The sequence below is a fragment of the Marmota monax genome, unplaced genomic scaffold (assembly GCF_021218885.2).
Source record: "Marmota monax isolate L192 unplaced genomic scaffold, Marmota_monax_Labrador192_F-V1.1 WCK01_AAM20220418_F8-fsc00089, whole genome shotgun sequence".
Lineage (NCBI taxonomy): Eukaryota > Metazoa > Chordata > Mammalia > Rodentia > Sciuridae > Marmota > Marmota monax.
This window is the reverse complement of record NW_026694744.1, coordinates 4,396,259-4,421,625: the sequence shown is the minus strand read 5'-3', so window position 1 is coordinate 4,421,625 and position 25,367 is coordinate 4,396,259. Positions and strand designations below refer to the sequence as shown.

The 25,367-nt window shown below is 38.5% G+C and overlaps 1 protein-coding gene across 2 annotated transcripts in view; it reads left to right on the top strand.

Moving 5' to 3' along the window:
• The window catches only part of Egfl6 (EGF like domain multiple 6), a 60,075-nt gene that overhangs the window by 11,231 nt on the left and 23,477 nt on the right, over positions 1-25,367 (top strand). Inside the window, exons 2-7 of one of the 2 annotated variants that reach the window (XM_046424237.2) lie at positions 7,848-7,960; positions 12,452-12,544; positions 16,969-17,088; positions 19,779-19,898; positions 22,396-22,530; positions 24,321-24,443. In XM_046424237.2, the coding sequence (XP_046280193.1) occupies positions 7,848-7,960; positions 12,452-12,544; positions 16,969-17,088; positions 19,779-19,898; positions 22,396-22,530; positions 24,321-24,443 (704 nt within the window). The remainder of the gene's footprint in view (positions 1-7,847; positions 7,961-12,451; positions 12,545-16,968; positions 17,089-19,778; positions 19,899-22,395; positions 22,531-24,320; positions 24,444-25,367) is intronic. The other variant, XM_058572574.1, reaches the window with a different exon arrangement.

Genomic DNA, 25,367 nt, shown 5'->3' with positions numbered 1-25,367 from the left:
AAACAATAAAATTCCAGTTGTGACTGGCCCTTTAAAGCTATCTTTCAAAACTGGGTGAATATATGAACCTCACAACCATTAATTAAAAGGCATGTTATTCATTTAGGACTGCTCCTCTGATGTTTTTTTTTCCTACAGTGCTGGTTTAAGCTGCTTGGTTTCCTTTAGGAAATATGCACAGAACATGTTGCTGCATCCACAGAGCAGCCAGAGGCAGAACTGGTGTTGCCTGACTTGTGTAGTTGTTTAAATATCAGAATCCATTTTACAGTTCTCCATCATGAGTTGAGTTGATTTTTAAACAACTAGCATTTGCATTTTTCCAATAAACGAGAGTAAGGCTAGATTTGATGACAAATTTCTGATGCCTTCCAACTGAGCTTTAATCTTAAGTTATATTTGTAACTGGAGAAGAAATTCCTTGTAGTGAATAAGAAACATTACTTTATTCACAAGTTTTTAATGGCCCAAGTGTTAGTCATTAATGTCTTGGAGTTTTATAAGTGACATTTTGTACAATGTCAAAAACGATGACTTGGGAGAAATAAATACACCTCAGATTTCTTGGTTTCACCTTTTCACCTGAAGGCAGGCATGTGAAAGTAATAAAGCTCAAGAGAAAGAGGATTTCTCTGGAGAGCTGTGGTAATGTGCAAATGGTATATGAATTTCATCTTCTGGTAACTTTCTCCTTTTAGTTAACCCCAGGCAGTATTCTTTGCAATTCAAACTAATTAACATTGACTGGTACATATGAAATAAGTTTGGCCACCTATACCAGAGACTCTGGGCTGGTTTCTAATTAGGCTTTTTAAAAATATCATATTTCAACAAATTTCAATTTGTTTTTGTGTGACTTCACATCTAACCATTTTGGAAATCTTGTTGGAGCTTATTGAGCTCACTCTAATTCTATGGAAGCTGTTGCCTATATTGCAAAATCCTTGATATTTCTAGCTGCTTGAAATCCCTCTATAACTTTCTGGAAACTTGAAGATGGACAAAATTATTCCTGTGCACACAGGCCTTTTCTTTCTGGCTCCTGCTTATCTTCTGGCTCTTCTCCATCCCACCATTCCTCTAGCTTCCCTTCCCACTCCCCTGCCCCAAACATATATCACTGTCTACGCTCACATTTTCAGGCCACCAACTCCTCATGTTCTGAGTGACTGCATCCTTATCACAGGTTATTTTCTCTGCCTGTAACACCTTTCTCACCATATAGCCTCCTCCAATGTCACCTAAGTAGGTTCCACCAGTCACCAAAGTTCATATTAGACACTATTTCACTCAGAAAATTTATGACAAACCCATCCCAACCTAATAATTCCTGCATTTTTACCTATCTTCTGAAAAAATTCACACCTTTTGTAGGATTCATATGTCAGAGCATAATTACCTGTTTTGTACATTTTTGCCCCTAGAATATACATTCTTTGTGGGCAAGGGCTGTTTTACATGTTCTAGTTAGCTTTTTCACTGCTGTGACTAAAAGATCTGACCAGCACAATTGTAGAGGAGGAAAAATTGATTTGATGGCTCACAGTTTCAGAGGTCTCAGTCCATAGATAGCAGACTCCATTCCTCAGGACTCAAGGTGAGGCAAGACATCATGGCAGAGAGTGCAGCAGAGGGAAGCAGCTCACATGATGATCAGGAAGCAGAGAGAGACTCCATTCACTATACACAAAAATATATACTCCATAGCCACATCCCCAGTGCCCACCTCCTTCAGCCACACCCTACCTACCTCTAGTTACCACTCAGTTAATCTCATCAGGGGATTAATTCACTGATTGGTTAAGGCTCTCACAACCCCAATCATTGCTCCTCTAAACCTTCTTGCATTGCCTCACACATGAGCTTTTGGGGGACACCTCACATCCAAACCATAACAATACACAACCTAATAGTCTCTGTGTCTAGTACAGTAACTTGATGTGTAATTGCCTAATATGCTTTGGGTATACAAAAGGATAGCTGGACAGATGGATAGTGTGGTAAAATTTGTTCTCTTCTAGCTTTTGATACTGATGAAATATTTAGTCTTTCTTGGCCTTAGTTTCTTCATGTGTAAGTAGTTATGTTATAGCTGAATAATATCTAAGGTCACTTTCCTTAAGGTGAAATTATGTGGTACTCTCCTCTTACAGTGAAAATTGGTTCCTGTAGACATTTTTAAAAACCTAAATCACATGGAAACCATGACATCCATGAGAATGTGCCTCATAGGCAGGGAGTATCATTGACCAAAGGCCCCTAATTACACTGCTCTTGGAAATCCCTCACCACTTTTAAGTGGGGCTACAAATCCTACAGGATGCTCCCACCAGAGTATGTCAAAAATACTACAGCAGGCCCTTCTGTGGGAAATGTGGCTCTTCTCTAAAGTCAACACATCTACTAATAATGATCCTACTAGTAGTACTGATAAAAGCAATCAGTTAGGGAGCCTTTACTATTTTAGTCACTGTTCAGAGCCCTTTATTAAATATTAAATATTAAATCATTTCATTACCACAAATACCCTTAATGTAAATGTTTTTGTTATCCCCATTTAGAAATGAGATAGCTCAGGCATAGAAAGATGATGTAACTTGCTGAAGGTCACAGAGTTAATATATGTAGAGCCAGAATTCAAGCCCAGGAAGTAAACTGAAGTCTTAACCATCAAGTTACATAACTTCTCAACATCCAGAGTTGCTCCTCAACTCTTTCTAGAAACAATCCCCTCATTTTCCTTTCCTGGCACTGTACTAACTTGGTGTTCCTCTGAGCATTGCCTAGGTCTCTTTCTGGACCATCCTTTTCCTTGACCCACCTCTTATATGCTGATTTCCTTATGTCTGTGCCCTAAGCCTCCTCTTATATTACATCCACTCCTTTACCTGCAAATGATTCCCAATTTGAGTCCCGCTTCCTAGACTTCTAGCCCAAATATCAAACTTTCTACTCAATGTCTTATCTGCCTAATGAGCACTCAAAATCAACATGTGCCAAAGACAACTCAGCATTTACCCTATTTGCTAATATGTTCCTCCATCCATAGTCCTCATTCCAGAAATGTCTCATGCCATTTACCTGATGGTTTGTTCTTCTCATACTTCACATCCAACTGATGTTCCGTGAGTTCAGAGATCATATTCCCCTCTTAGTTGATGATGAACCTCTGGAAGTTATCCCAGTGCCTGATACATTGTAGATATTCAATAATAGTTGTTGGATGAATGAATGACCCTAATCCCTTACCAGGTATTTTGGTTCTACTGGGAATCCATCCATTTCTCCCTACCTCCACCTCTCCTACTCCAGTCTAAGCAACCAGATTCTATCTTTTGAAACAACTGGTATACCCACTTCCATTTTTTTCCTCCCTCCAGTCTATTTTCCAGACTCCTGCCATGATGTTTTTCTAAAGGAAAATCTTATCAAATAACCTTGTTACTTATAACCCTTCAGAGCTGTGCCATTAGTATATAAGCCCCATGACTCTAATTTGACTCACAAGACCCTCTATGACATAGCTGCTGCCCACCTCTTTCAGCTCATCCCCTACCAGCTCTCTCTTTTTGCTCTAGTCCTCTGGTCTTCTATGGATTCTTCAAGCATAAGCCTGATATCCCTTATGTCTTAGTCTACAGTCATTCTGTTCTCTCTGCTAATAATATTCTTTCTTTTACTTCATGCGGTTGACTTCTGTTCACCTTAAGTCTCATTTAAAAGTTGCACTCTCAAGGAGAACACCTCAGACCCCTATAATGGATTATGTTTCCTTACTTTAAGCTTCTGTATTAGACTATGTTTAGTGACATTATTACTCCTACTCCCTTGCCTAAAAGTTTATAAGTCAGGGACCCTGTATTCCAAGTTCACCTCTGTATCCCCAGAACCTAGCACAATGATCAATATATATCAATGCCCATTAAGGATTACACTGGCTTTTTTGACATAAGGAAATAGGTAAGGCCCTTCCTATTGGTACTGTACAGCATATTGCTTGCAAGCCTGCAGTTAAGAAGTTGAGAGGTAATCTCTAAGATTTTGTTGCTAGGTTAAAATCTAATTAACTGGATCCCACATTTCTTATAAGAAATATGGAATAAAAATCACATAGGCAGAATTTTCTCCTATACAGCTTTCTTGTTTCCCATGTTTTCTTTTTAAGTCCAGCTCAAATGTCACCTCCATGTGACACCTTCCTCTTTCCCAGATAGATAGTTCCACCATTCATTCTGCTCCCCAAACATTAGCTTTGTGTTATTAAAATAAGAAGTGAAAATGGGTTTTGCTGCATTATTAAGGTTTATTACAGACAAGTGTAGTTAAGAAATGGACTCTCTGAGTACTCAATTTGTGGATGGGTTGCTTGCAGAATAAGAAAAAGTTACATTACCTTGTTCATCGAGGTATGGAATAGTTGGTTTTACCAACTAATTTCAATCTCGTGTTCTAATCTTAAAGCCATTAAGTCAAGTAATCCAATCAAAAATGCGCAAAAGACCTGAATGGACATTTCTCCCAAGAAAACATACAATGGCCCTTAAACACAAGAAAGATGCTCCATTCATTAGCCATCAAAAGAAAATGCAAATCAAAATCACAAGATACCCCTTCTCATAAGGATGGCTATAACTTTAAAAAATGAATAGTACGTACTGTAGAGTATATGGAGAAATTAAAACTCTCTTACACTGCTGGTACAATATGAAATGATATAATCATCTTGAAAAGCAGTCTGAGAGTTCCACAAATTTAAATATACAATTACCATATGTCTTAGTTCAAGTTGCTACAATAAATTGCCATAGACTGTGTGGATTATAAACAACATAAATAAATTTCTCACAGTTCTGGAGGCTGGAGGTTCAAGATCTGAGTGCCAGCATGGTCAGGTTTGGGTGAGGGCTCTCTCCAAGGTTGTAGACTTCTCAAGCTAGCTAGCCATTCTTGCCTCTTTTAAGGACACTAATACCATTCATGAGGCTCTACTCTAATTAGACCCCAAAGGTCTAATTAGATCCCAAAGGCCCCACCTCCAAGTACCATCACATTGGGATTAGAGTTTCAACATATAGAATTCTGGAGACACAAATTTTCCATCCATTGTACCATATGTCTCAGCAATTCCTCTCTTAAGTGTATAACCAAGACAAATGAAATCTATTTCCACAGAAAAATGTATACCTACACTCATAGTAACATTACTCATAATGGCCAAAGCTGGAAACCACCCAAATATCCATCAACTGACAATTGATAAACAATATATGTTATTTCTATTCAGTGGAATATTATTTAGCAATAAAAGGAGCAAATTCTTATTATGTACTACAACACAAACTTTCAAAGTTCCCTTCAAAACATGTTTCATTAAAGAAATTAAGCACAAAAAACCCCCACATGTTGTATGATTTTGCTTATCTGAAATGTTCAAAATAGAAAAATCCAGAGATAAAAAGTAGATTTTTGGTTATCAAGGGATGGCAGGACAGGGGGAATTAGAATTGGTTCTTGTTGAAGTAATGTAAATGTACTGGAATTAAATAGTACTGGTGGATGTATAACATAGTAAGAATACTAAAATTCACTGAAGCATACATTTTCAAATGGCAAATTTTATATCCCAATTTTTTAAATGGTAAAATAAAAAAAATCTTAAGGACTTCATAGTCCTTAGCCTAGTACTCATTTACTCAGCTCACATTCCTTGGTTCTTCTTTGGACATAGTTATCTGCAGATTGTAGGTCAAGATTGTAGTGTCCCTTGTAGAATTGTAATACACAGATTAGATTGTGACAGATGGCTGCATTATTTCTCAGTCAAAGCTCTTTGGCAGGGTTGGGGGATAGAGCTCAGTGACAGAATACTTACCTGGCATGGTGCAAGGCCTTGTGTTCTATCCCCACCACTGAAAAAAAATAAAATAAAGCAACTCTTTCTAAAAGCATTGTAATGATACCTACTATGGTGCCCTATATTGTAGTGCACAACACCACAAACATAAGAGAGCAAGCCTAGCCCCCTTTCTCATTGCTACATTCCATGTGCCTAAGTCAATGCTTAGAAAAAAGCAAATATTTAATGGGTGTTTATTTTAAAGTAAGAGTACTTGCTGGAAGAAAAATTTGCCTTCCAGGTAATATTTGGCAATGTCTGGAGACATCTTTGATTGTCAAAACTGGAAGGTATATGCTATTGACACCTATAGATAGAGAACAGGGATGCTGCTTAATGACCTACAATGCACAGGACAGCTCCCAACAATGAAGAATTATCTGGCCCAAAATAACAGTCATGTAAAATGTTGAGAAACTGTATGCTAAGTGGTTGAGTGAATGATTTATGAGTTCCATTTAAAACTTTTAAAAGTTCCCTTCAAAAAGAAGTAAATAATAAAGTGAACCTTATAATTTGTGCTGTCAGTTAATAAAATATCCCAAACCATATCTTTGTAGCTCTTAACTGAGAAACTAATTTGTAGGAAAGGCAGACTATGAGGGAATTCTATAAGCTTGTTTAACTGTCTGACCATGACTAAGATATTATTAACTGGCATAAAAGTCCTGTCACAGAAAGCACATGGTAAAATGTACATTCCTTATCTGATTAAAGAACCCAGGAAACATTTTACAGTGTTTTTAATATTTCTGAGAAATATCAAATATAGCCAGCCCTCCACAAAATATGTAATGGAAGTCTTCTTTTCTATTCTTGATAGCAACCCTGCCCAATGCCAAGACAGTTAAATAGGTAAGTGTGCAAGGAACTTCCTCACTGGTTACACTACCAGGGGACAGGGAGCTCACTCTTTCAGGGCTCTAAATCAGGGATCAGAAACTACAATCTGCAGACCAAGGCAGAGTGGCCCCATTTTTACACAACTCATGAGCTAAGACCAGTTTTCATATTTTAAACGGTTGATGATGAATCAAAAGAATACTATGTATGTATGACACATGAAAACCATGTTAAATTTGAACATCAGTGTCCATAAATGAAATGTTATTGGAACAGTTATGCCCATCTGTTTACTATTGCCTATAGCTGCTTTTCCTCCTGGACAGGGACTTCAAGGCCCACAAAACCTAAAATATTGACCATCTGGCCAATAAACAGTAAACATTTGATGACTTCTCCTCCATAGTTAAAGAGTTTAGCAAATTGTACTTCCAGGAGGCCATGTGGGATGAGAACAAACCCTCGGCTAGAGTCCCCAACAGCTGGCTCTACTGGGGATCTACTCAAATGGGCAGGAGTTTCTGCCTCTGTAACATGAGAGGGCTTAATGGAAAAATCTCTAGCTCTTAACTGTCCATAGTGTGCAGTGATTCCAGTCTGTTCAGGAGTTCCCAGGTGGCCAATGAGGTAAAAGTGCTGAGCTCTCGTATGCACTAAAGCCACACAGCCAGTGAGTCACATTATCACACTCAGCACTGAAACAGCCCCAGAACTGGATAGCCACTGTGCCCATACAGAACAAATTTGAGATGTGGCACTCTACCAGGTTAAAAAAACATACATTTTTGGGTCACTCTACCAGGTTCAAAAACATACATTTGGGGTCATTTTTATGTGCCCTAGCTTTAAAGATTATGTAATGCTGGGGAAGAAGGAAACAGACAAAACTATTGGAGAAGTCTGGTGAGGGATGATAGCAGAGGCTGCCAACCCCAAAATTCAGGTTTTCAAAGTGGAATTTAGCACTTCCTCATGTCTGTTGAAATGAACCAGAAAAAAAAGAAATGAACCAGGTTCTTGACATTTCTCCAGTTCCTTTAGGAGCAGGGAAGAGTTTCTGTTGCCTTTTCTGGTTTTTCAATACTAACATGTGGCTCTTTATCCACAGTCCAAGGGATCATGGGTTGTCAACATTGGCACGCCAGCCTGGGGTCTGTCACTATGGAACTAAACTGGCCTGCTGCTATGGCTGGAAAAGGAACATCCAAGGAGTCTGTGAAGGTAAATTTTATAAAATCTCAGCTCACACTACACTCAGATCAGTATCCTTAGGTTTTTAATCTGTGATACCACAGGCTGACACAAAATTGCCAGTGAATTCCCCAGGGTAGGAACATGGATAACTACCAATACTCAAAGTCCCCAGTGAGATCTCTTCCCATCTGGGATGTGGCCAATATTGTCACACTAGACATGTTTATCTTGGGAGACTCTCTGGTCGATTATTTTTGCTACTATCTTAGTAAGTATAACTGGGTTGTTTATTTCTGTTTTAGTTTTGTTTAATGTGGAGAAACTGAGATGGGCAAAAACAGGCTAATTGATTTCTTCTTCTAATTACAAATTTTTCCAACTGATTTCTAATGAAATAAATTTTTTAAATATTAACCACTCAATCAGTAGGTTTTAGCCACAGAAAAGTAAACCCTTTACCTTATAGACTTGTTACTTACATTTTTAAATTTTATAAGGCTAGTTTCTAAACAACTGCAATAAATGCATGCATATATGCAACAATTCTAAGTATTTTTCTGATACTCTTATACAAATTGAAAACTAAACCATAATTTGCCTCACACATTGTTTCAAAGACAACATGTTAAGAACTCTGAGAGAAGCCTTTGATAATTTCAAGAGGTTTGGGGAGGACAGAGACAATCACAGAGTTTTGTCTTGTTCTGTATTTTACATGACTTGCCACAAAGACTATGAGTTGCAGTATAGAGGGATCAAATCTATATACCTCCTAGCTAACTTTCTGAACAGGGATGCAGGGTAAGAATCTGGTCTTACCATCCCTGAGCAGGTGGAAAATGCCTGAGCCTCAGTCCTTCATCTGCTAAGTGGGATAATAACATGGCTGTATGCCCGGTAAAAGCATTAAAATGTTAGCTATTTGTAGGAATAACAATGCTACCTTCTTCTTGCTGGTCTGTCCATGCACCAATCTCCTCCTCTCTAGCTGTTGCAAAAATATATAGATTGACTATAGGTGCAGGAAGGACTTGATAATATCTATCCATGGAACAATGGAGGACAATGATAGTGCTCCCACATGTTCTATATTATATAAAACCTTCCATCATTGTGGTTCCCATGGGATGAGATGGCAAGAGCATGAAAATGATAGAAAAATGATCATCATTGCCTACTCAGAAAAAAGAAGCTAGAACATACTGTGGGACCTGTGTCAATTAAAAGGGTGGATAGATCCTCACTTTGGTTGGTTTATATTGTCATGATCAAGGATATTGTGAACTAGACTAACATGGGTGATCTTGGGCAAGGTAGGTAAGCTCACTAAGGCTTCATTTTCTCCTCTGCAACATGGAGAGAGTAGTACCTGCCTCAGAGGATACAAAGAGTAAGCATTAAAAGGTTTGCTTATTACCTGGTACACATGGAATATACCTCATAAATTACTATCGACTTCTGTCTATTAAAGTACCCATGATGAGAAGATTAAATGCAGCTTTATTCTTTTTCTAGACACAACATAACACATTTTTATTTGAAGTCAGTCAGGTAGAAAGGGCAAAAACCATGTGACACACATGATTTGGAATCTTTCTTACAGTTGCATGAACCTCAGAACTTACTGCCATAAAACTTGTAAGACACAGCACGTCAGTGGTGAATAAATTAGAGAAAGCTTTAGCATTCTGGAAGGGCTTTGCTTTAACTGGTTCAGAGCAGTTTGTCCACAATGTGCACAGACAATCACATTCTCAATGCTTTAGTGGACTCTATACCACAGGAATGAAAGAATTTAAACCACGGTGTGCAAAGATCAAGCACAGAAGATTTAAGCAAAATGTTCAATATACAAATATTGCAAGCTGAAAAGATTGTTGGTACCTTAACTGCCCCAGTCAAATGTCTGAGTTTTAAATTGCCATGATTTCTTTCTATTTTTTATAGTTGTAGAAGGACAACATGCCTTTATTTTATTTAATTTTTTTTATGTGGTGCTGAGAATCAAACCCAGTGCCTCACACATGCTAGGCAAGTGCTCTGCTGCTGAGCTGCAGCCCCAGCCCAGCAATGATATTTTTACCTAAAAATCTGTATCATATTTTTTTTCCAATTTGCATGGTTCCTCTTGATGGTAAAGCTGTATGCTCCTAGAAGCACAAAATAACACAGGAAGTTAGTCCTCCATTGATGGGTTTCTAATTTCTAAGCCAGAGTTTGGGCTGCACAGTTAAAAGAGCACACATCAATCTGCCCAAACAAGCAGAGTCAGACCCTAGTTCCAATCTGCACAGGCCTTCTCCTCCATCTATTTGTTTTCCCTTTGTTTCTCTCAAACCCTATCTCCATGCATGCTGGAGCTTCCCAGCTCTTGGCCTCTGGCCTGTCTAAATCTGCTCCCAGGGGAGGGTCTGAGATCAACTACATATCATTAACCTTAAAATATATGTCACTGTGGAGAGATGGAATAAAGAGTTGTTCATAAACAAATCCCTAATGAAAAGCTGCAGATGGAGGAGTTTTGGGGAGAACTGAACAAGAGAGTTTCACTTTGTGTAAAGCATGCTTCAATTTCTGGCCATTTCAGACATAAACTAAGTTTCCCTTTGCTGTGTGGATTGGCCATTCAAATCACAAATCCACAGTTACTGTAAATTGAAAACATCTTTCTGAAGCTTTGACCTTAGAGCAAGGGTATTATTCACCATTCCTCCTATGTGCTATTTGGCATTTGTCCTGGACTTTCCTGTCTGGATCACATTGGAAATCAGTTTCCAGGGAACAATCAGAGGTCTTCAGGGCTTAAAAAAAAATAAAAGATTTATTTTTCTAACATCTGAACTTAAAGCTGCATCACCAAGTACATATCCATAACAAAATAGACACTGGAAATTAAAATCTCTCTCTTTTGACTGTAAAAGTAGAAAAACTTTGCTGGGGAAGCATTGTTCCCCTTTCTTCTCAATTATTTGTTCAAGGCTATAAAATGTTCTCCTGTTAAAAGGTCTACACCTATGACTTCATTCGTTATTCAAAAATATTTGCATGTGTAGCATGTTCACAGCACTATATCAAATGCTGTAGGAGAAACAACAATGAATGATTATTAAGTCCCTGTCCTGAAGGCACTTAAAAATCAAGTAATAGACAGAAATTAAGGACAAAGTCAAATAATGCCTAATTTTTTAATAAAACAAAGACAAATGAATTGCACAGGTGATGCCTGCCAAACTTCCATGGAGTTCTCAAAGTTAGATTGAAGTTCTCATATGGCTGGAGAAAGTTGTGAAGGCTTCTGGAAGTAGTGACCTTTGAAGGATAGGGAAGATTGAAGGGCCCCCCAGGGGGGGTAACAGTGGTAGAAAGGGGCAGAAAGCAAATGGTATACAATCTAGTGTGGCCACAGTGATGCTTACATCTAAACTAAGACTGAAAAAAAGATGCATGACAGATCATGGTAGATTTTTGTATAAGTATCCCATTGCTGGGTGTTCTGAGGAGAAATCTATAGGTGAGTAAGAGAGCAGGGGAAGAAGTTAGGTAGAGATGTGCTTTTCAAGAGAATTCTAGCTTTTTACTGATCTCACAGGGAGCTCCAGAGTATTGATTGAACCAGGGGATTTTGCTGCCAAGAAAATAAGCTGTTAGACCCCTACATTGATGAGGCACTAATATCAGATCATCATGGGGAAAGCAAGGAGAGAGAGTCCTACATGATGTCCCAGGTGTCTGCAGGCAATGTGGTCTCCATTACCTGGGTGAATATTTGTTCAGTTAATGAATTGGTAGTAGAATGATTGATTGGGTTGGGGACAAAAAAAAAACAGAAGAAGTCTGAGATTTGGGTCTAGGTAACTAGGAAAATGGTGACATTAATAAAATATAGGGTCTCTGGTTAAAGATTCTGGGATCTTTAGGAACAGGCTTGCTTAGAGGTAGACCTACTATGAGCTGGGGAATGAGTGGGCAGAGAAGTAAGTAACATTCACAGGCAATTGCTGAGTAATTCTTTCATACCAAGGCTATTTCCTGAGCTCTAGTAGAATTTGATCATTCAAAAGAAAAACAGGAAAGAAAATATGAAGGAGATGGGATGGGAATAGGCCAGAGTCAAAAGGGAAGGAACCTTGGCACTTGCCCCAGGATTCCTGTGGGGTCTCTTCCAGTGCAAATATTACTCTTCTTTTATTAAATGTTTTGTGTTGACATATAAAACTATGGCTATGATCCTGGTGACTTTATGTTTCTTTGAATACGACTGGAGACATGGCAGCTGCTAAGCAAATGAGCACAATAAATTTGCATTTGTCAGATGGTAGCTTTGAGGGTTGATCTTGATCACAAGGAAACTCTGTCCAGTATCTGAGAGGTAAAAACAAATGAGAGAGGGGGCAGATCACCCTGTATGTGTCCCCAAGAAGTTTTCTGCCAAGCAGAAGGTAACTGAATTTGACATACACACATTTCACCGTGTCAGCTTCTGTTATGTTATGGTCAGGACATCTTTTTCCTTCACAGCTACATGTGAACCAGGATGCAAGTTTGGTGAATGCGTGGGACCAAACAAATGTAGATGCTTTCCAGGATACACCGGGAAAACCTGCAGCCAAGGTCAGTAAAACAACCCAAGATTGTAGTACAAATTCCATCAGCAGTGGGGTTGCAATGAAATATGGTACATAGGATTTCTTAGGTTATTTTAGTTGAATCTTTAAATGAATGTGATTTCAGGATGAGATTCTTCAGCCAATCATTTCTCCTCGATAAATGTAAAACTTCTGATATCTTTGTCAAGTACCCAATAAAATGCTTTTTTAAAATACAGAATTTTATTATGTTTTTAAACTACCTGAGTAATGTTTGTTTTTTATTCTTAAGAACTCCAACAATGCAAAAGGTCGTAAATTAAAAATTAAGAGTCTCTACCCATAATCCTTATTATAACCATAGTTAACAGTTTGATCTAGTTCCTCAGAGTCCTTTGCTAACTGCAAAAATGCAAGTATTTCTCATGGGCATCTTTACCTGTCAGCATTTGCAAAGCTACTTCATACTTGTTAAGGCCCTATCCCAGTACTTAAAGTGAATATTTTTATCATCTATGAAATAAATGCTTCATTTAACCATTATTACTTACATTGTATCCAATTTTCTTCATTGCAAACATTGCTAAACCAAACATCACTTTACTACATCCTTGCACTTTTGAGTATTTGTGTCAGCTAAGTGTCTAGATGGAATTGTTGAACTAAATAGTATACATATTTTTATTGTAATAGAGACATTTTGAAAAGACAATCTGTGATGTTTGTGTTTGGCTGTTTGTCTGAAGACATGAAGGTGTTTATTTATAATATCTAGAAAAGTGGTCCTCAACTTGGGTGATTTTGCCCTCCAGGAAGAGTTGCCAGATAAAATACAGATGCCCACTTAAAATTAAATTTCAGATAAACAGCAAATAATTTTATAGTACATGTATGTTCCAAATATTGTATGGGATATACATATACTAAAAAAGTGTTACTCGGGTTGGGGATGTGGCTCAAGCGGTAGCGTATTCGCCGGGCATGTGCAGGGTACTGGGTTCGATCCTCAACACCACATAAAAATAAAATAAAGATATTGTGTCCACCGAAAACTAAAAAATAAATTTTAAAAAAGTGTTACTCATTTACCTGCAATTCAAATTCAACTGAAAATCATGTATTTTTATTTACCAAATCTGGGAGCCTTACCCCAGGGGATATCTGGCAGTTTTTAAAGATATTTGGAGGGATATTTCTAGCATCTTCCTCACAGACCCTCTGTTTCAAAAGGGGGAATTGAAAAATTATGATTGCACATAATGAGAAATCCATACCTGCTAGTTTTCAAGTCCCAATAAAATATTAACATTGAGGGAGTTATCCAATTAGTTCAAGTTTTGGAGCTGTCATTCATACAAGTGAGTCGAGAGCAGGGATGCTGCTAAACATCCTACAATGCACAGGATAGCTCCCACATCAAAGAGTGAGCAGATGGAAATGTTAATAGTGCTGATGATGAGAAATCTATGGTGAAGAAAAATGCCTAATTGGAGCAAGGGATCTCCTAATTGGAGCAGACCAAGAGGTTTCACCTCGATGATTTTGTCACCTAGGAGACACTGGCAATGTCTGGAAACAGTTTTGGTTGTCACAAGTGGGTGAGGGGTGCTACTGATATCTACCGGATGGATCCTAGGGGTGCTACTAAATGTCCTGCAATACATCAAACAATGATCTGGCATGTCAACAGAGGTTGAGAAACCCTGGCATGAAGAAACAAGCTATAATTATGAAAGTGTCCCCTGTCCTATAACAAAGATCAGCAAATCAAGTTTAGCTGCCCTTAAGAAAAAAAAAGAGTACATGTATATAATGGCATAACTTGGCATAAACATACTTTGTATACAGAGATACAAAAAAATGTGCTCTATATGTGTAATAAGGATTGTAATGCAGTCCACTGTTGTCGTGTATTTATTTATTTATTTAGAAAGAAAGAAAGAAAGAAAGAAAGAAAGAAAGAAAGAAAGAAAGAAAGAAAGACTGCCAAGGTTCTAGAAGGGAGGGTGACATTTCAGCAACAGGCACACTCTACTCTACCATTCCGAACCCTAGCTGCTTAACCCAGAGGTTAGCTATATACACTGAAGTAGCCTTTTTTGAGCTGCCAGCCATGCAGCCTCAGAGATGAATCTCTGAATCTCTTTAAGTCCTACCACCAACATGGAGGCTAGAGGCCTGAAGGTGCTCCTTAGAACTGCTTGAGAGAGGTGCATCAAGAATCATGTGCTCATGAGTGATAATTCAGCTGTGTCCCTTACCAGAGGCTTCATACCAGAAAATTTGCTTTTCCATATGTTTTAGATTTTGTACCAAGAGACTTTTTCAAGAGATTTGGAATTCAGACCATATTTTTCATGCTAAATTTCAAGTCCTAGTAAAATATTAACATGGAGGGAGTGATCCAATTGGCTCCAGTTTGTGGGCTATCTTTTCCCTACAGCCTCCCTGTTCAAGTAATCCTGATCAAAGTCCACATATATCCATTTGTGGTGGCAGGCTTCAGCCCTTGACTGATGTCTTTCCCAAAAATGTTCCTTCCAAGAGACAAGTGAGTCACCTCTGAGTTAGGGCCAAATAATGGGGTATTCCTGGGTTTTCTATTATGTCCAATCAGCTTTTTCCAGATACCCCTTTGGAAGCCATTAGGATCCATTAGGGAGATGGCAGGGTTGAAGGGTTGGGGAATGGAGAAGGAAGTTTCAAATGTTCAGCTAGGCTGTTGGGAAATCCCCATATAGGGATCTTTTCAGAAACAAAACAATCATTTCTGTCTTTTCCAGGGCACATTTTGACCAATGCCATGCAGAATTTTTGTCTTATACAGAACTTAGTTGTTTCCTTCTTTCTGTATCTTCCTTGGGGGAGTTAAGACATTTCCAAAGAGAAGATCCTCTACTAATGATTCCTTTTAAAGATTTATTTTCTTTCCATATTGTTTTTTATTTTAATAAAGATAGTACCTATTTTCTTTTTTAATATTTAGTTTTTAGTTGTAGTTGGACACAATATCTTTATTTATTTTTATTTATTTTTGTGTGGTGCTGAGGATTGAACCCAGGGCCTCGCATGTGCTAGGCGAGCGCTAAACCGCTGAGCCACATCCCCAGCCCCCCAAAATAGTACCTATTCTTAATGGTTAAACTATTTTTTAGAAAACATTGGAGAGCACTAAGAAAGAAGACACCTTTAATGTTAGGGAATGACAACCATGGCTAGTATTTATAGCATATCCTCCTGTTTTTTTTTTTCTTTTTTACACGTTTTCTTTTTTATCTTTTTACAAATTTGGAGTCAAAGTATGCACAGAGCTTTGTAAACTTCTCTTATCACTTAACAACATCCTGTGAACATCTTTACATGGGATTAAACATTGTCTTCTGACCTTACCATCAACAACTTCCTGACAAGAATCCCTCTAGAAGCTGTGTGAACCAAAGCAATTTGGTCAGTCTGGAGCCACCCAAAATAATAATAATTGAAATGAGGCTGTGCTGTCAGCATCTGTCATAGGTTGCCTGGGAAAGCATGAAAGGCAGAAATATCTAAATTGTATATTTCTAACTTTTTTATTCAAGTAGTATACACAGAATTGTGCATATACCCAAGATGTATAACTCAATACATCATCTTCATAAACACCCAGATCAAAAAACAGAAAGTTAACAGCCCCACCAGAAGGACTTTCATGCCCCATCCAGTCACTTACATTACACCCCAACAAAACCATATCTTGGCCTCATCTATCACAGTTTAGTGCATCTATTTAATTTTTGCCAAAAATGGAATTATACAGTATGTATGTATGTATCCAGCTTCTTCCACTCAATATCATGTTTGTGAGACTCATGCATCATTGCCTGATGTTCTCATTTCTTCAGTCTCGTTGCTATATAGTTTTCATTACATGAATATACAAATCATTTATCCTTCTGTTGGGAAGTGTTTTGGTTAATTCCAGTTTGGGATATTAACATTAGTGCTTTATAATAATCTTTTATTTTTTGGTGCTGAGTATCAAACCCATGGTTGTGTACATGGTAGGCAAGCTCTCTAGCAGTGAGCCATACACCACCCCAACACTAGTGCTATTATGATCATTTTAGTACATTTTTTTTGGAGAGCACAAATCCACATTTCTGTGGGTTTTACATCCAGGACTGTAATTGCTAGATCATGGATGTAGTTTGTTTACATCTAACTTTAGTACATTCTGCCAGTTTTTCTAAGGGCTTTAACCAATTTACATTCCTTCCAATGGTGAATGGTCTTTCCATTTGACCCACATCCTCACCAAGCCTTGAAAACAGAATTTTATAGTGAGAGAAGTAAGTGGTGGAATACAGGGTAGCCAACCAATTGTTCTCCCCAAGATTGGCATCAAGTACTCCCCACCTGGATGTTTCCTGCTTCAGGTAACCTTTCTCCATTTTCTAATTGCCCTTACAGATGTGAATGAATGTGGAGGGAAGCCCCGACCATGTCAGCACAGATGTGTGAATACACACGGCAGCTACAAGTGCTTCTGCCTCAGTGGCCACATGCTCATGCCAGATGCTACTTGTGCAAGTAAGTCTGAGCAGCCAGGCTATTCTCAATAAGTGTTTGAGGCTTGGCTCTTGATATTTAATGTTTTGGAAAAGGCTGACTTGAGTGATTTAAAAAAATTCTAATATCGCCCTAAGCTAAAACATCTTTGGGCACTTATTTCTTTATAAAAATTATGACCAAAAAAATCATGACATGAAATTCACCATTTTAACCATTTTTGAAGTATACAATTCGATGGGCTTCAGTATCTTCACAATGCTATACAACCACCACCACTATCATGTTTCAGAAAATCTTTGTCACCCCAAAAGGAAACCTTAGCCATTAGTAGTCACTCCCCACTCTCCCTCCTCACAGCCCTTGGCAGCAGCTTATCTGCTTTCTGTCTCTATGGATTTGCCTCTTCTGGTCATTTACTTTATAAATAAAAAGACTAACTGGGGGGAACAATAAATTATATAACTATGTCTGTATCTATATATATGCAGGGGTGGATTGGGTTTCATCACAAAGCTAAGCATGTTAAACAAAATGAGCATATTGTTTTAGGGAGGGGATAAATTTACATGCCATCTCAGGACATCAATCCTTCCCACCAGCTACCTTTCTCACGCTCCTTGTCCAACACCCAAAGATTAGTGGCTCTCTTCGGAAAAACATTTCTGACTCACATTCCTGAAAAGAAAAGCCCTTCTGTGATAAAGAAAACTCATGTCCTGTGGGAGGGTAGGAATCTATATCCATTCACTTATTGAGAGGAAAAAGCTTTTTGGGTTTTAAGTTGCAGCTGAAAGGCAAACCCATCCTCCCTGCCTACCTTCCATCCTCCTCTCCTCTCTCCCCCTCTCTCTTTCCTCCACTCTGTAGACCCTAGCAAACCTGGAGCCCATGCCTTCAGTCAGCTTCCTATGGTTGCAGTCATCTGGACTCCCCGCCTCCCCCCATCACCATCCTTGGCTTTCCCAAGGTTATAAAATCTTGCCTACTACACAGATCACTGCCTCTTGGCTCCTCTTTGTCCTGTCCCACTTTGGCAAAGTGCCCCCACACCAACAGTCACTCAGATCCTCCTGTAGGAAGCAAGCTTAAGAGATAAACCAGTCATTTGAAGTGTCTTTTAAGAAGAATCATTATTATAAATTAAACAGAAACCCACATGAAACAAATACATACTTTAATGATTTCTTATAAGAAGGCACAGGCATACATCTTTTTTTAAAATTTTAAGTGATCACTATAAAAGCCTAGATAGTGGTCCCATTTGGGGAGGGCTGAGGGGAGGAGGTTCTGGCAAAGTTCTATTTGGTTCTTATTTTTAAAAGATATATGCTAATGGATGTTTCTGAAACATTCCACAAGAGGTCTATCAGTGCCAAAATATATCTTTCCTTCAAAGGAAAGGTAGAATTGTGATAATTTTGAAGATTAAGTTTAAAAGAAGATGACTAAAGAGAAAAAGAAGAAACAAAAATGAGTAATAAAAAATCAGTAGGTATCTATTGCATTACCTCTTTCCATGTACCCTCTTTCTATTTCTGTATATCTAGGAACTACCTGTACCTCCCTGTTTATAGCTTAAGGTATCCAGGTAGCTGCAGACCTCTCTCCTGGATGCTGGTTTTATTCCACCTGGTCTCTTACAGTCTCTCTTGTCCTGGGTGATTGGCATTTTGTGGAGATGGGTGAATGGAAGGAGTATACTCACTGTAATCCCCTGTTGTAGACATTAGTATGAATTAACCCCATGCGTTCATGATCCATATAAACTGGACCCCTATTAGGTAAGTGCATTTTGTGACATAAATTATTTTTAGTGACAAATGACAGAAAAATCCAAAGAAATTATCTAAGTCACTAAAAAAGTTAGAGGCAAGCATTCCAGAACTACTCAAGGAGGACTCAGTCTCTGCCATCCTCAGAGCATTAATCTTATTCTCATGCTGTGACCTCATAGTGACAATATAGTTCCCTCAGCCCCAGATATCATTGAAGGTAGGCAAAACTAAGGGGATAGAGGTGATGCCAAAGAACCAATACTTCTTTCATGTTTGTCTCATTTATCATGAGACAACATCTTTACCAGGAGCCCCACTGTCTCCAGTGAATTTATCTTTATATTTCTTTGGCCACACTGATTCACATGACCACTCCTTGCTGCAAAGGAAGCTGGGAAAAAGACAAGTATCTGGCTTTCCAGCCTCAGTGGTGAGAATGGCAAAAGAAAAGGTCATTCAGAATGGCTTTCTGGCAGCTGATCAGCTGTATCTCACACATGTTTTAATATAGGTACCTGAAAGACCAAGTCTTATGATTCAAATGACTCTCATTAAGGCTATAAATGCATGGGAGATCTATGTTAACAGTGACTTTTCACCCTATACAGACCAACTAAATGACAAAAGAAGTGACAGGAGCACACATAGGAGGAGAGAGAGATGTAGTATGAGGGCTGTATGCCCTACCTACATTCAAGTTCAATGTGTTGGCTAACAAAACAGACCATAGTTGGGATCCAGCCCAGGGGCCACCAAGAGACCACCCTCGCCCAGATTCCTTCTGGCTCAACATTTGGGACCCATATAATGAAATTTGCCCTACAATGCCAATCTACATGGTATACTTAATGTCTCAGAACTTGAAAATAGTTTCTCTATCAGCATGTTTTATTATTTCAAGAGAGTCAGGCTCATCCTTTTCTACTTTTTCAGACTCTAGGACATGTGCCCGGACAAACTGTCAGTATGGCTGTGAAGACACAGAGGAAGGGCCACGGTGCCTGTGTCCATCGTCAGGTCTCCACCTGGCTTCAAATGGAAGAGTCTGTCTAGGTAGAACATCAGGAATTGTCTCTACTTCTACTCGTCACCCCTTGGCCCCCCAAACCCACTTTTTCATTTATCACAATCAGCTTATTGACTTGACATTGCAAGCTTCTAAAAGTACAGATATATGTCCATTTCTGAAATGGTGTTTTTAGCCATTTATACTTCAAACATACTTTGGGATGCTAGAAAGAACATCTCTCTAGTATTCTGGTTGCCTAGTGCCATAATAGGAAAAGGATAAAGGTAATATTATGTTAGTACATTCACCCTGCATATTTCACTTCAATTACCATAGGATAGAAACTCCCCTACTCATATGTTGTCATTCAGTGAGTAACATCCCAAAGGCCACTGGGCTTTGTTCCAAGTTCTACCTAATATTTTCCTGGAAAAAAGTATTTTTTGCTATAACATTCACAAAGAAAGAACATGCCTTCTACATTATATAAGTTAGCAGATAACCAACTTCACATTGTCTTTAAAACTTGCTCTGAATTATAGAAACTAAAATATCCCATATTTTTTTCTGATCAGAGAAAATGAGCAGATTAAATCAATATTAATCAAGGATTGATTAAATTTAAAGATATGGATGAAGGATACTTATCCATAACTTTGAATTTAATTTAATCCATACATAAGAACTTTGGTGTCCTGCTCTCTCCTTCTCTTATTTTGTATCGTAATTTGGGGACAGAAGCTGACTGAGCAGTCCATTTGGGAGGTGATGCCAGGAAACATTGGTTGAAGAGTAGAAAAATGGCCAAGGGAAAGGAAGGTACCAGTGTCAGGTGAATTTCATGAACAGGTTAAATAAGATATGGGCACCTCTGAGAGACTGGGGGAAGCTGCCTCTGAATTTTCTCTCTAGAGCAAGAGTACTGGGTATTTTTTCATCAATTTCTGCCCCTTTTTGATGGGACATTGCTCTGGGACATCATTCCCCAGTATTCCCAGCCTGGCCCAAGTGAGGGTCTGAACAGAACATCACAGGTCCAGAAAGCAATAAATAGGAGGTATGGAAACTTTAAAAGCTGAAGGGCTATGTATGTAATACTCAAGGGGACCCTCAATGATGGAAGCCACACTCTATTTATTCTGTGCTTTGGTTTCTTAGTGGATTTCAATTATGCTAAATCACCAAATTGTATATACTCATAAAACTTCATTGTATTGTACCAAATAGACATAATAGTTATAATTAAGTGAGCACATAGCCTTAATAAGGGATATAAAACCAAATCAGAATGTTGAAATAGTTCTTAATCTCTTTGATTTAAATAAGCAAATAGCAAGATGATTTAAGAACCTTACTTCTTCAATGCAATAGAAATATGGTTCAGTCAAGGAAATGAATGTTTATTTGTCCCAAATGTATATAACTTGAAAACTGCATTTAGTAAACTCAAACAGCCAAATATGTCCTATATCAGTTAAGCACTTTAAAGTACATATACATAGGAATTAAAATTGTGTCTTCTCTTTAAGATTTAATTAGGTTCACAGAGTCAGTACTCACTGGTATAGTAATATATACATGACAAGGCTAAATCTTGGCCACAATAAATCCAAACTTCTACCCACTTCTTTGATTTGTTGAGTGCCATTTTAATTGGAAGAGAAAGCTATGTGTATGAAAGTGATCACTGAAAAGAGATTGTGGTTCATCTAACACACATTTGTTAGTTTAAGAATGCAAGATATTCGAACAATAACCCAGCACCAACTTGCATTTTTAATCACAGGTCCAAAAGGATAACAAATCATCTACTTGATTTGATATCTGAAAGTTAAAGTAAAACTTGAGTCTTAGTTGATTAGTCAGCAGAGCTGCCAGCCCTTCTATAACATCACCCTCAATGGAAAAAAGCACTATGCCTATTATTGGCCAAAATTGCATCCTTCCACAGTTACACTAGACCCACTGTTTATGCAGAAATGCATTCCTGTGTAACCACATTTCAGTGATTTGAGTTAATTTTGCAGAAGCTTTGGAGGAGTTTGAAAATGGAATAATTCTTTTGTAAAATGTAAATCTTAAATGTCTATGTATTTCGGTTGGCTTAAAGTATAGCAAACTCTTTTTTACTCTGATTTTAAAATTGTATATGTAGTACAATGTAATCTGTGGGAGAAATATGCACCCACTCAGCACACAGGTAACGAATAAGTACCAAGTGCCAGGCACATACACCCTGCCCCAGAAGAGCCAAGTATTAATGTCAGAGCAGTTATGAAGATAAGTAGTGGCATCACAGCAAGGTTTCTAAGAAAAGACGTGCACAGTGATATAAACTCCTAAAGGGAAAAGCTGTGCATGTGACTGGTGAGGATCTAGAATACTTTCCAGAAGATGACATTGACACCAGATAATCAATTTATCAGGTGAGGAAACCATGCATGTGCATACACAGCACATGCTTCAGGAGAGAGTGCACACAAGCACGTGCTGGGGGTAGTTTTCTTGCCATCACTAACACCTTCTGGTTCTACACCTTAGATATTGATGAATGTGCCTCCAGTAAAGCAGTCTGCCCCTACAATAGAAGATGTGTCAATACATTTGGAAGCTACTACTGCAAGTGTCACATTGGTTTTGAACTGAAATATATCAGTGGCCGATATGACTGCATAGGTAAGATTCAATGGCACTTTTCCTTTTTTTCCTTTCCCCATCACACCTGAAAGCTTCTCTACAGATAATTCTGATGTCAATTCAATCTATTATTTAAACCATCGACTATACTGGTCAGCACAACAACAACAACAAAGATGATATTATTCAAGTTTCTGGCACTTAGAAAACTCTAGTGACATCAATTAGGAAACCAGGTCAACAAAGACTTAAAGTAAGGACTATATCTCTATTAAGGAGGCAAATATCTTTGGATGATTCTGGTGGGATTTTTTTAATTTGGTAGGTTTGGTTTTGTTTACATTTTTTGGTTCTGTCTCCATCTACACATCTAAAAATGGGAATCATAAAATGATAGTTACATTTGGTAATGGAGAACAAACAAGATCTCAGTGGTCTGTTCCTGAGTCTCCATCAGGGGAGCTTTAGTAAACTGCATAAAGGATATGAGTACACATGCTCTTTTCTCTCTCTTCTTTTAGTCTTTTCATAGTTAGGGCTCCAAATAAATTGTTCCCTTTCCACAGTCCCCCAAAATCACTCTCTGATAAGATTCTCATACCAGTCAGCTATTGGCCTAATCTGTGTATAATAAAGTATCTTATTCCATAGTGAATGGATTCTAAATCTCAGTGAGCACATGAGGTAGGGTATTCGCAGAACCCTCATATAAATTCCTGTTGCCCTTGATATGCTACCCTACAGTGAAGGGAAATTTGGGCTTCCTCTAGATTTCTATTCACACAGCATGTGTAACTAAGGTGTGTGCATAACATGGAAAGCTAACAGTTGGGAAAAATAGAGTTGTTTTCAACCCCACACTCAGGCTTTCCAGGACATGTCTTGTGCAATCGTGTTGGGGCAATCCTTGATTGCTGGGTTTTGAACAGTCTTGTGAAACCTCCACAGCTCTTCCCTCAAATCTTCTCAAACACAAAGACCGTTCTACACAGGCTCATAAAACCCATATTTGTGGTGAGCTTGGACCCTGCACCCTCCTGCAAACCCATCTAGCTCTGTAATCCAATAACTCTATGTTATACAGTGTGATCTTGTCCCCTGACACCCGAGGGTAGGGTAGGTAGATAGGGTAGGCACTCACATGGAGAGCTTCACAAGAAAACAAATCTTTGATGTTTAAAGTGATTAAGATTAGCATCTGAGCTCCCTTTTTTGCTGAATTAAAAACAATAAGCCATTTTGTATGCTTATGTCTACAAACATGTAGCTAGAAAGTGGGATGGAGTAGAGCAAAGGAACCTCTTGCTTGGATGGAATTTGGCAAATTTTCCTCCTCTAAACCAGCAGACGAGCTGAGACCAGCCTGACCCTTCCTCCTGGCATGCTTTAAACAAATGACCCTGCCTATAAGTTCAGATGATGTCAACAGTTTCTGGCTGAGCTCATCTTTTGTGAGTTAAGAATTTCAAGCCCTTCCAAATATAGATTTTATTTTCTGAATCTGTTATTGAGTTCTAAATTAGACGAATGAGAAAGTTAAGACAAAAACCCAAATATCTTTCAGATTTCAATAGCATTCATAAGCAAGGGTTGAAATTGCTGTGGGGGAGGTGAGCTGCTGACATGCTTCCTACATACCAGGCAGGCATCAGGCAAAGTCAGGGCTCTTAGCCAATGTGCGTGGAATTTTGAACACCTCTCAGTTCTCAGGCAATACTTGGTTTGTTGAGGGTGTTGACTGGTTGGCCTTGGAGTTGCTCAAGTAAGGGGTAGTCTTTCAGCAAGCCCCGTTACCATAAAGTTGTTCACTGGAATGTTCACATTTTTAGATGTAAACGAATGTTCCATGAATACCCGTACGTGCAGCCTCCATGCCAATTGCCTCAATACCCAAGGATCCTTCAAGTGTAAATGCAAGCAGGGTTATAAAGGCAATGGATTTCAGTGTTCTGGTAAGTAATATGGTGTTTTTGCTATTCCCACTAAAGCATTATCTCCACATCTTCCCTCTCTCTCTTCTTCATATCTCTCATCTTCATATCTCTCTCTCTCTCTCTCTCTCTCTCTGTGTGTGTGTGTGTGTGTGTGGTGTCTAAATTTAATTCTGCCTTACCTTTGTCTTCTTTGCTAGTTGGATCATATTTCCAATACTCATGACATTGTAGGCACGAAACTAAATGAACAGCAGGGACATATCATACTTTTCTGGACACAGCGTATTTTTATTTTTTATTTTTTTTTAAAGAGAGAGAGAGAGAGAGAATTTTTTAAATATTTATTTTTAGTTTTCGGCAGACACAACATCTTTGTTTGTATGTGGTGCTGAGGATTGAACCCAGGCCGCACGCGTGCCAGGTGAGCACGCTACCACTTGAGCCACATCCCCAGCCCCCTCAGACATTTTTTTAAATACTGAAAAATAAGATGTACGGACAAAAGACCCCAGGATATCTGTCAGGATAGGTTAGGTTATGGTATAGTAACAAGCAATCCTTTAATGTGAATCAGGGCTTTGCAGAATGCACAACCAAAACAAAGTACAATGCAGTGGATATCACTTTATCTGCCATCCACAGGCCTGGATTCACTTTCTTGATTGTATAACAGAGAGCCCCATTGTTCTTGCCACTGGTGAATTCTTTAATGGTTATTAGTTAAAACTTTATAAGCCAGATGTACAACTACAAAATTCTACTGCTATGAACAACTACAACAATAATAAATGTATATTTCTCATGCACAGTATGTCTGAAGAGAGTTTTCAGGAGATTTCTTCTCCATATAGTCACTTAGGGACCCAAGCTGATTGAGGCCTCACCATCTTATGGTACAAGGACATAAGTCCAGGGTCTTAGAATTTGTCACAACCAGGAAAG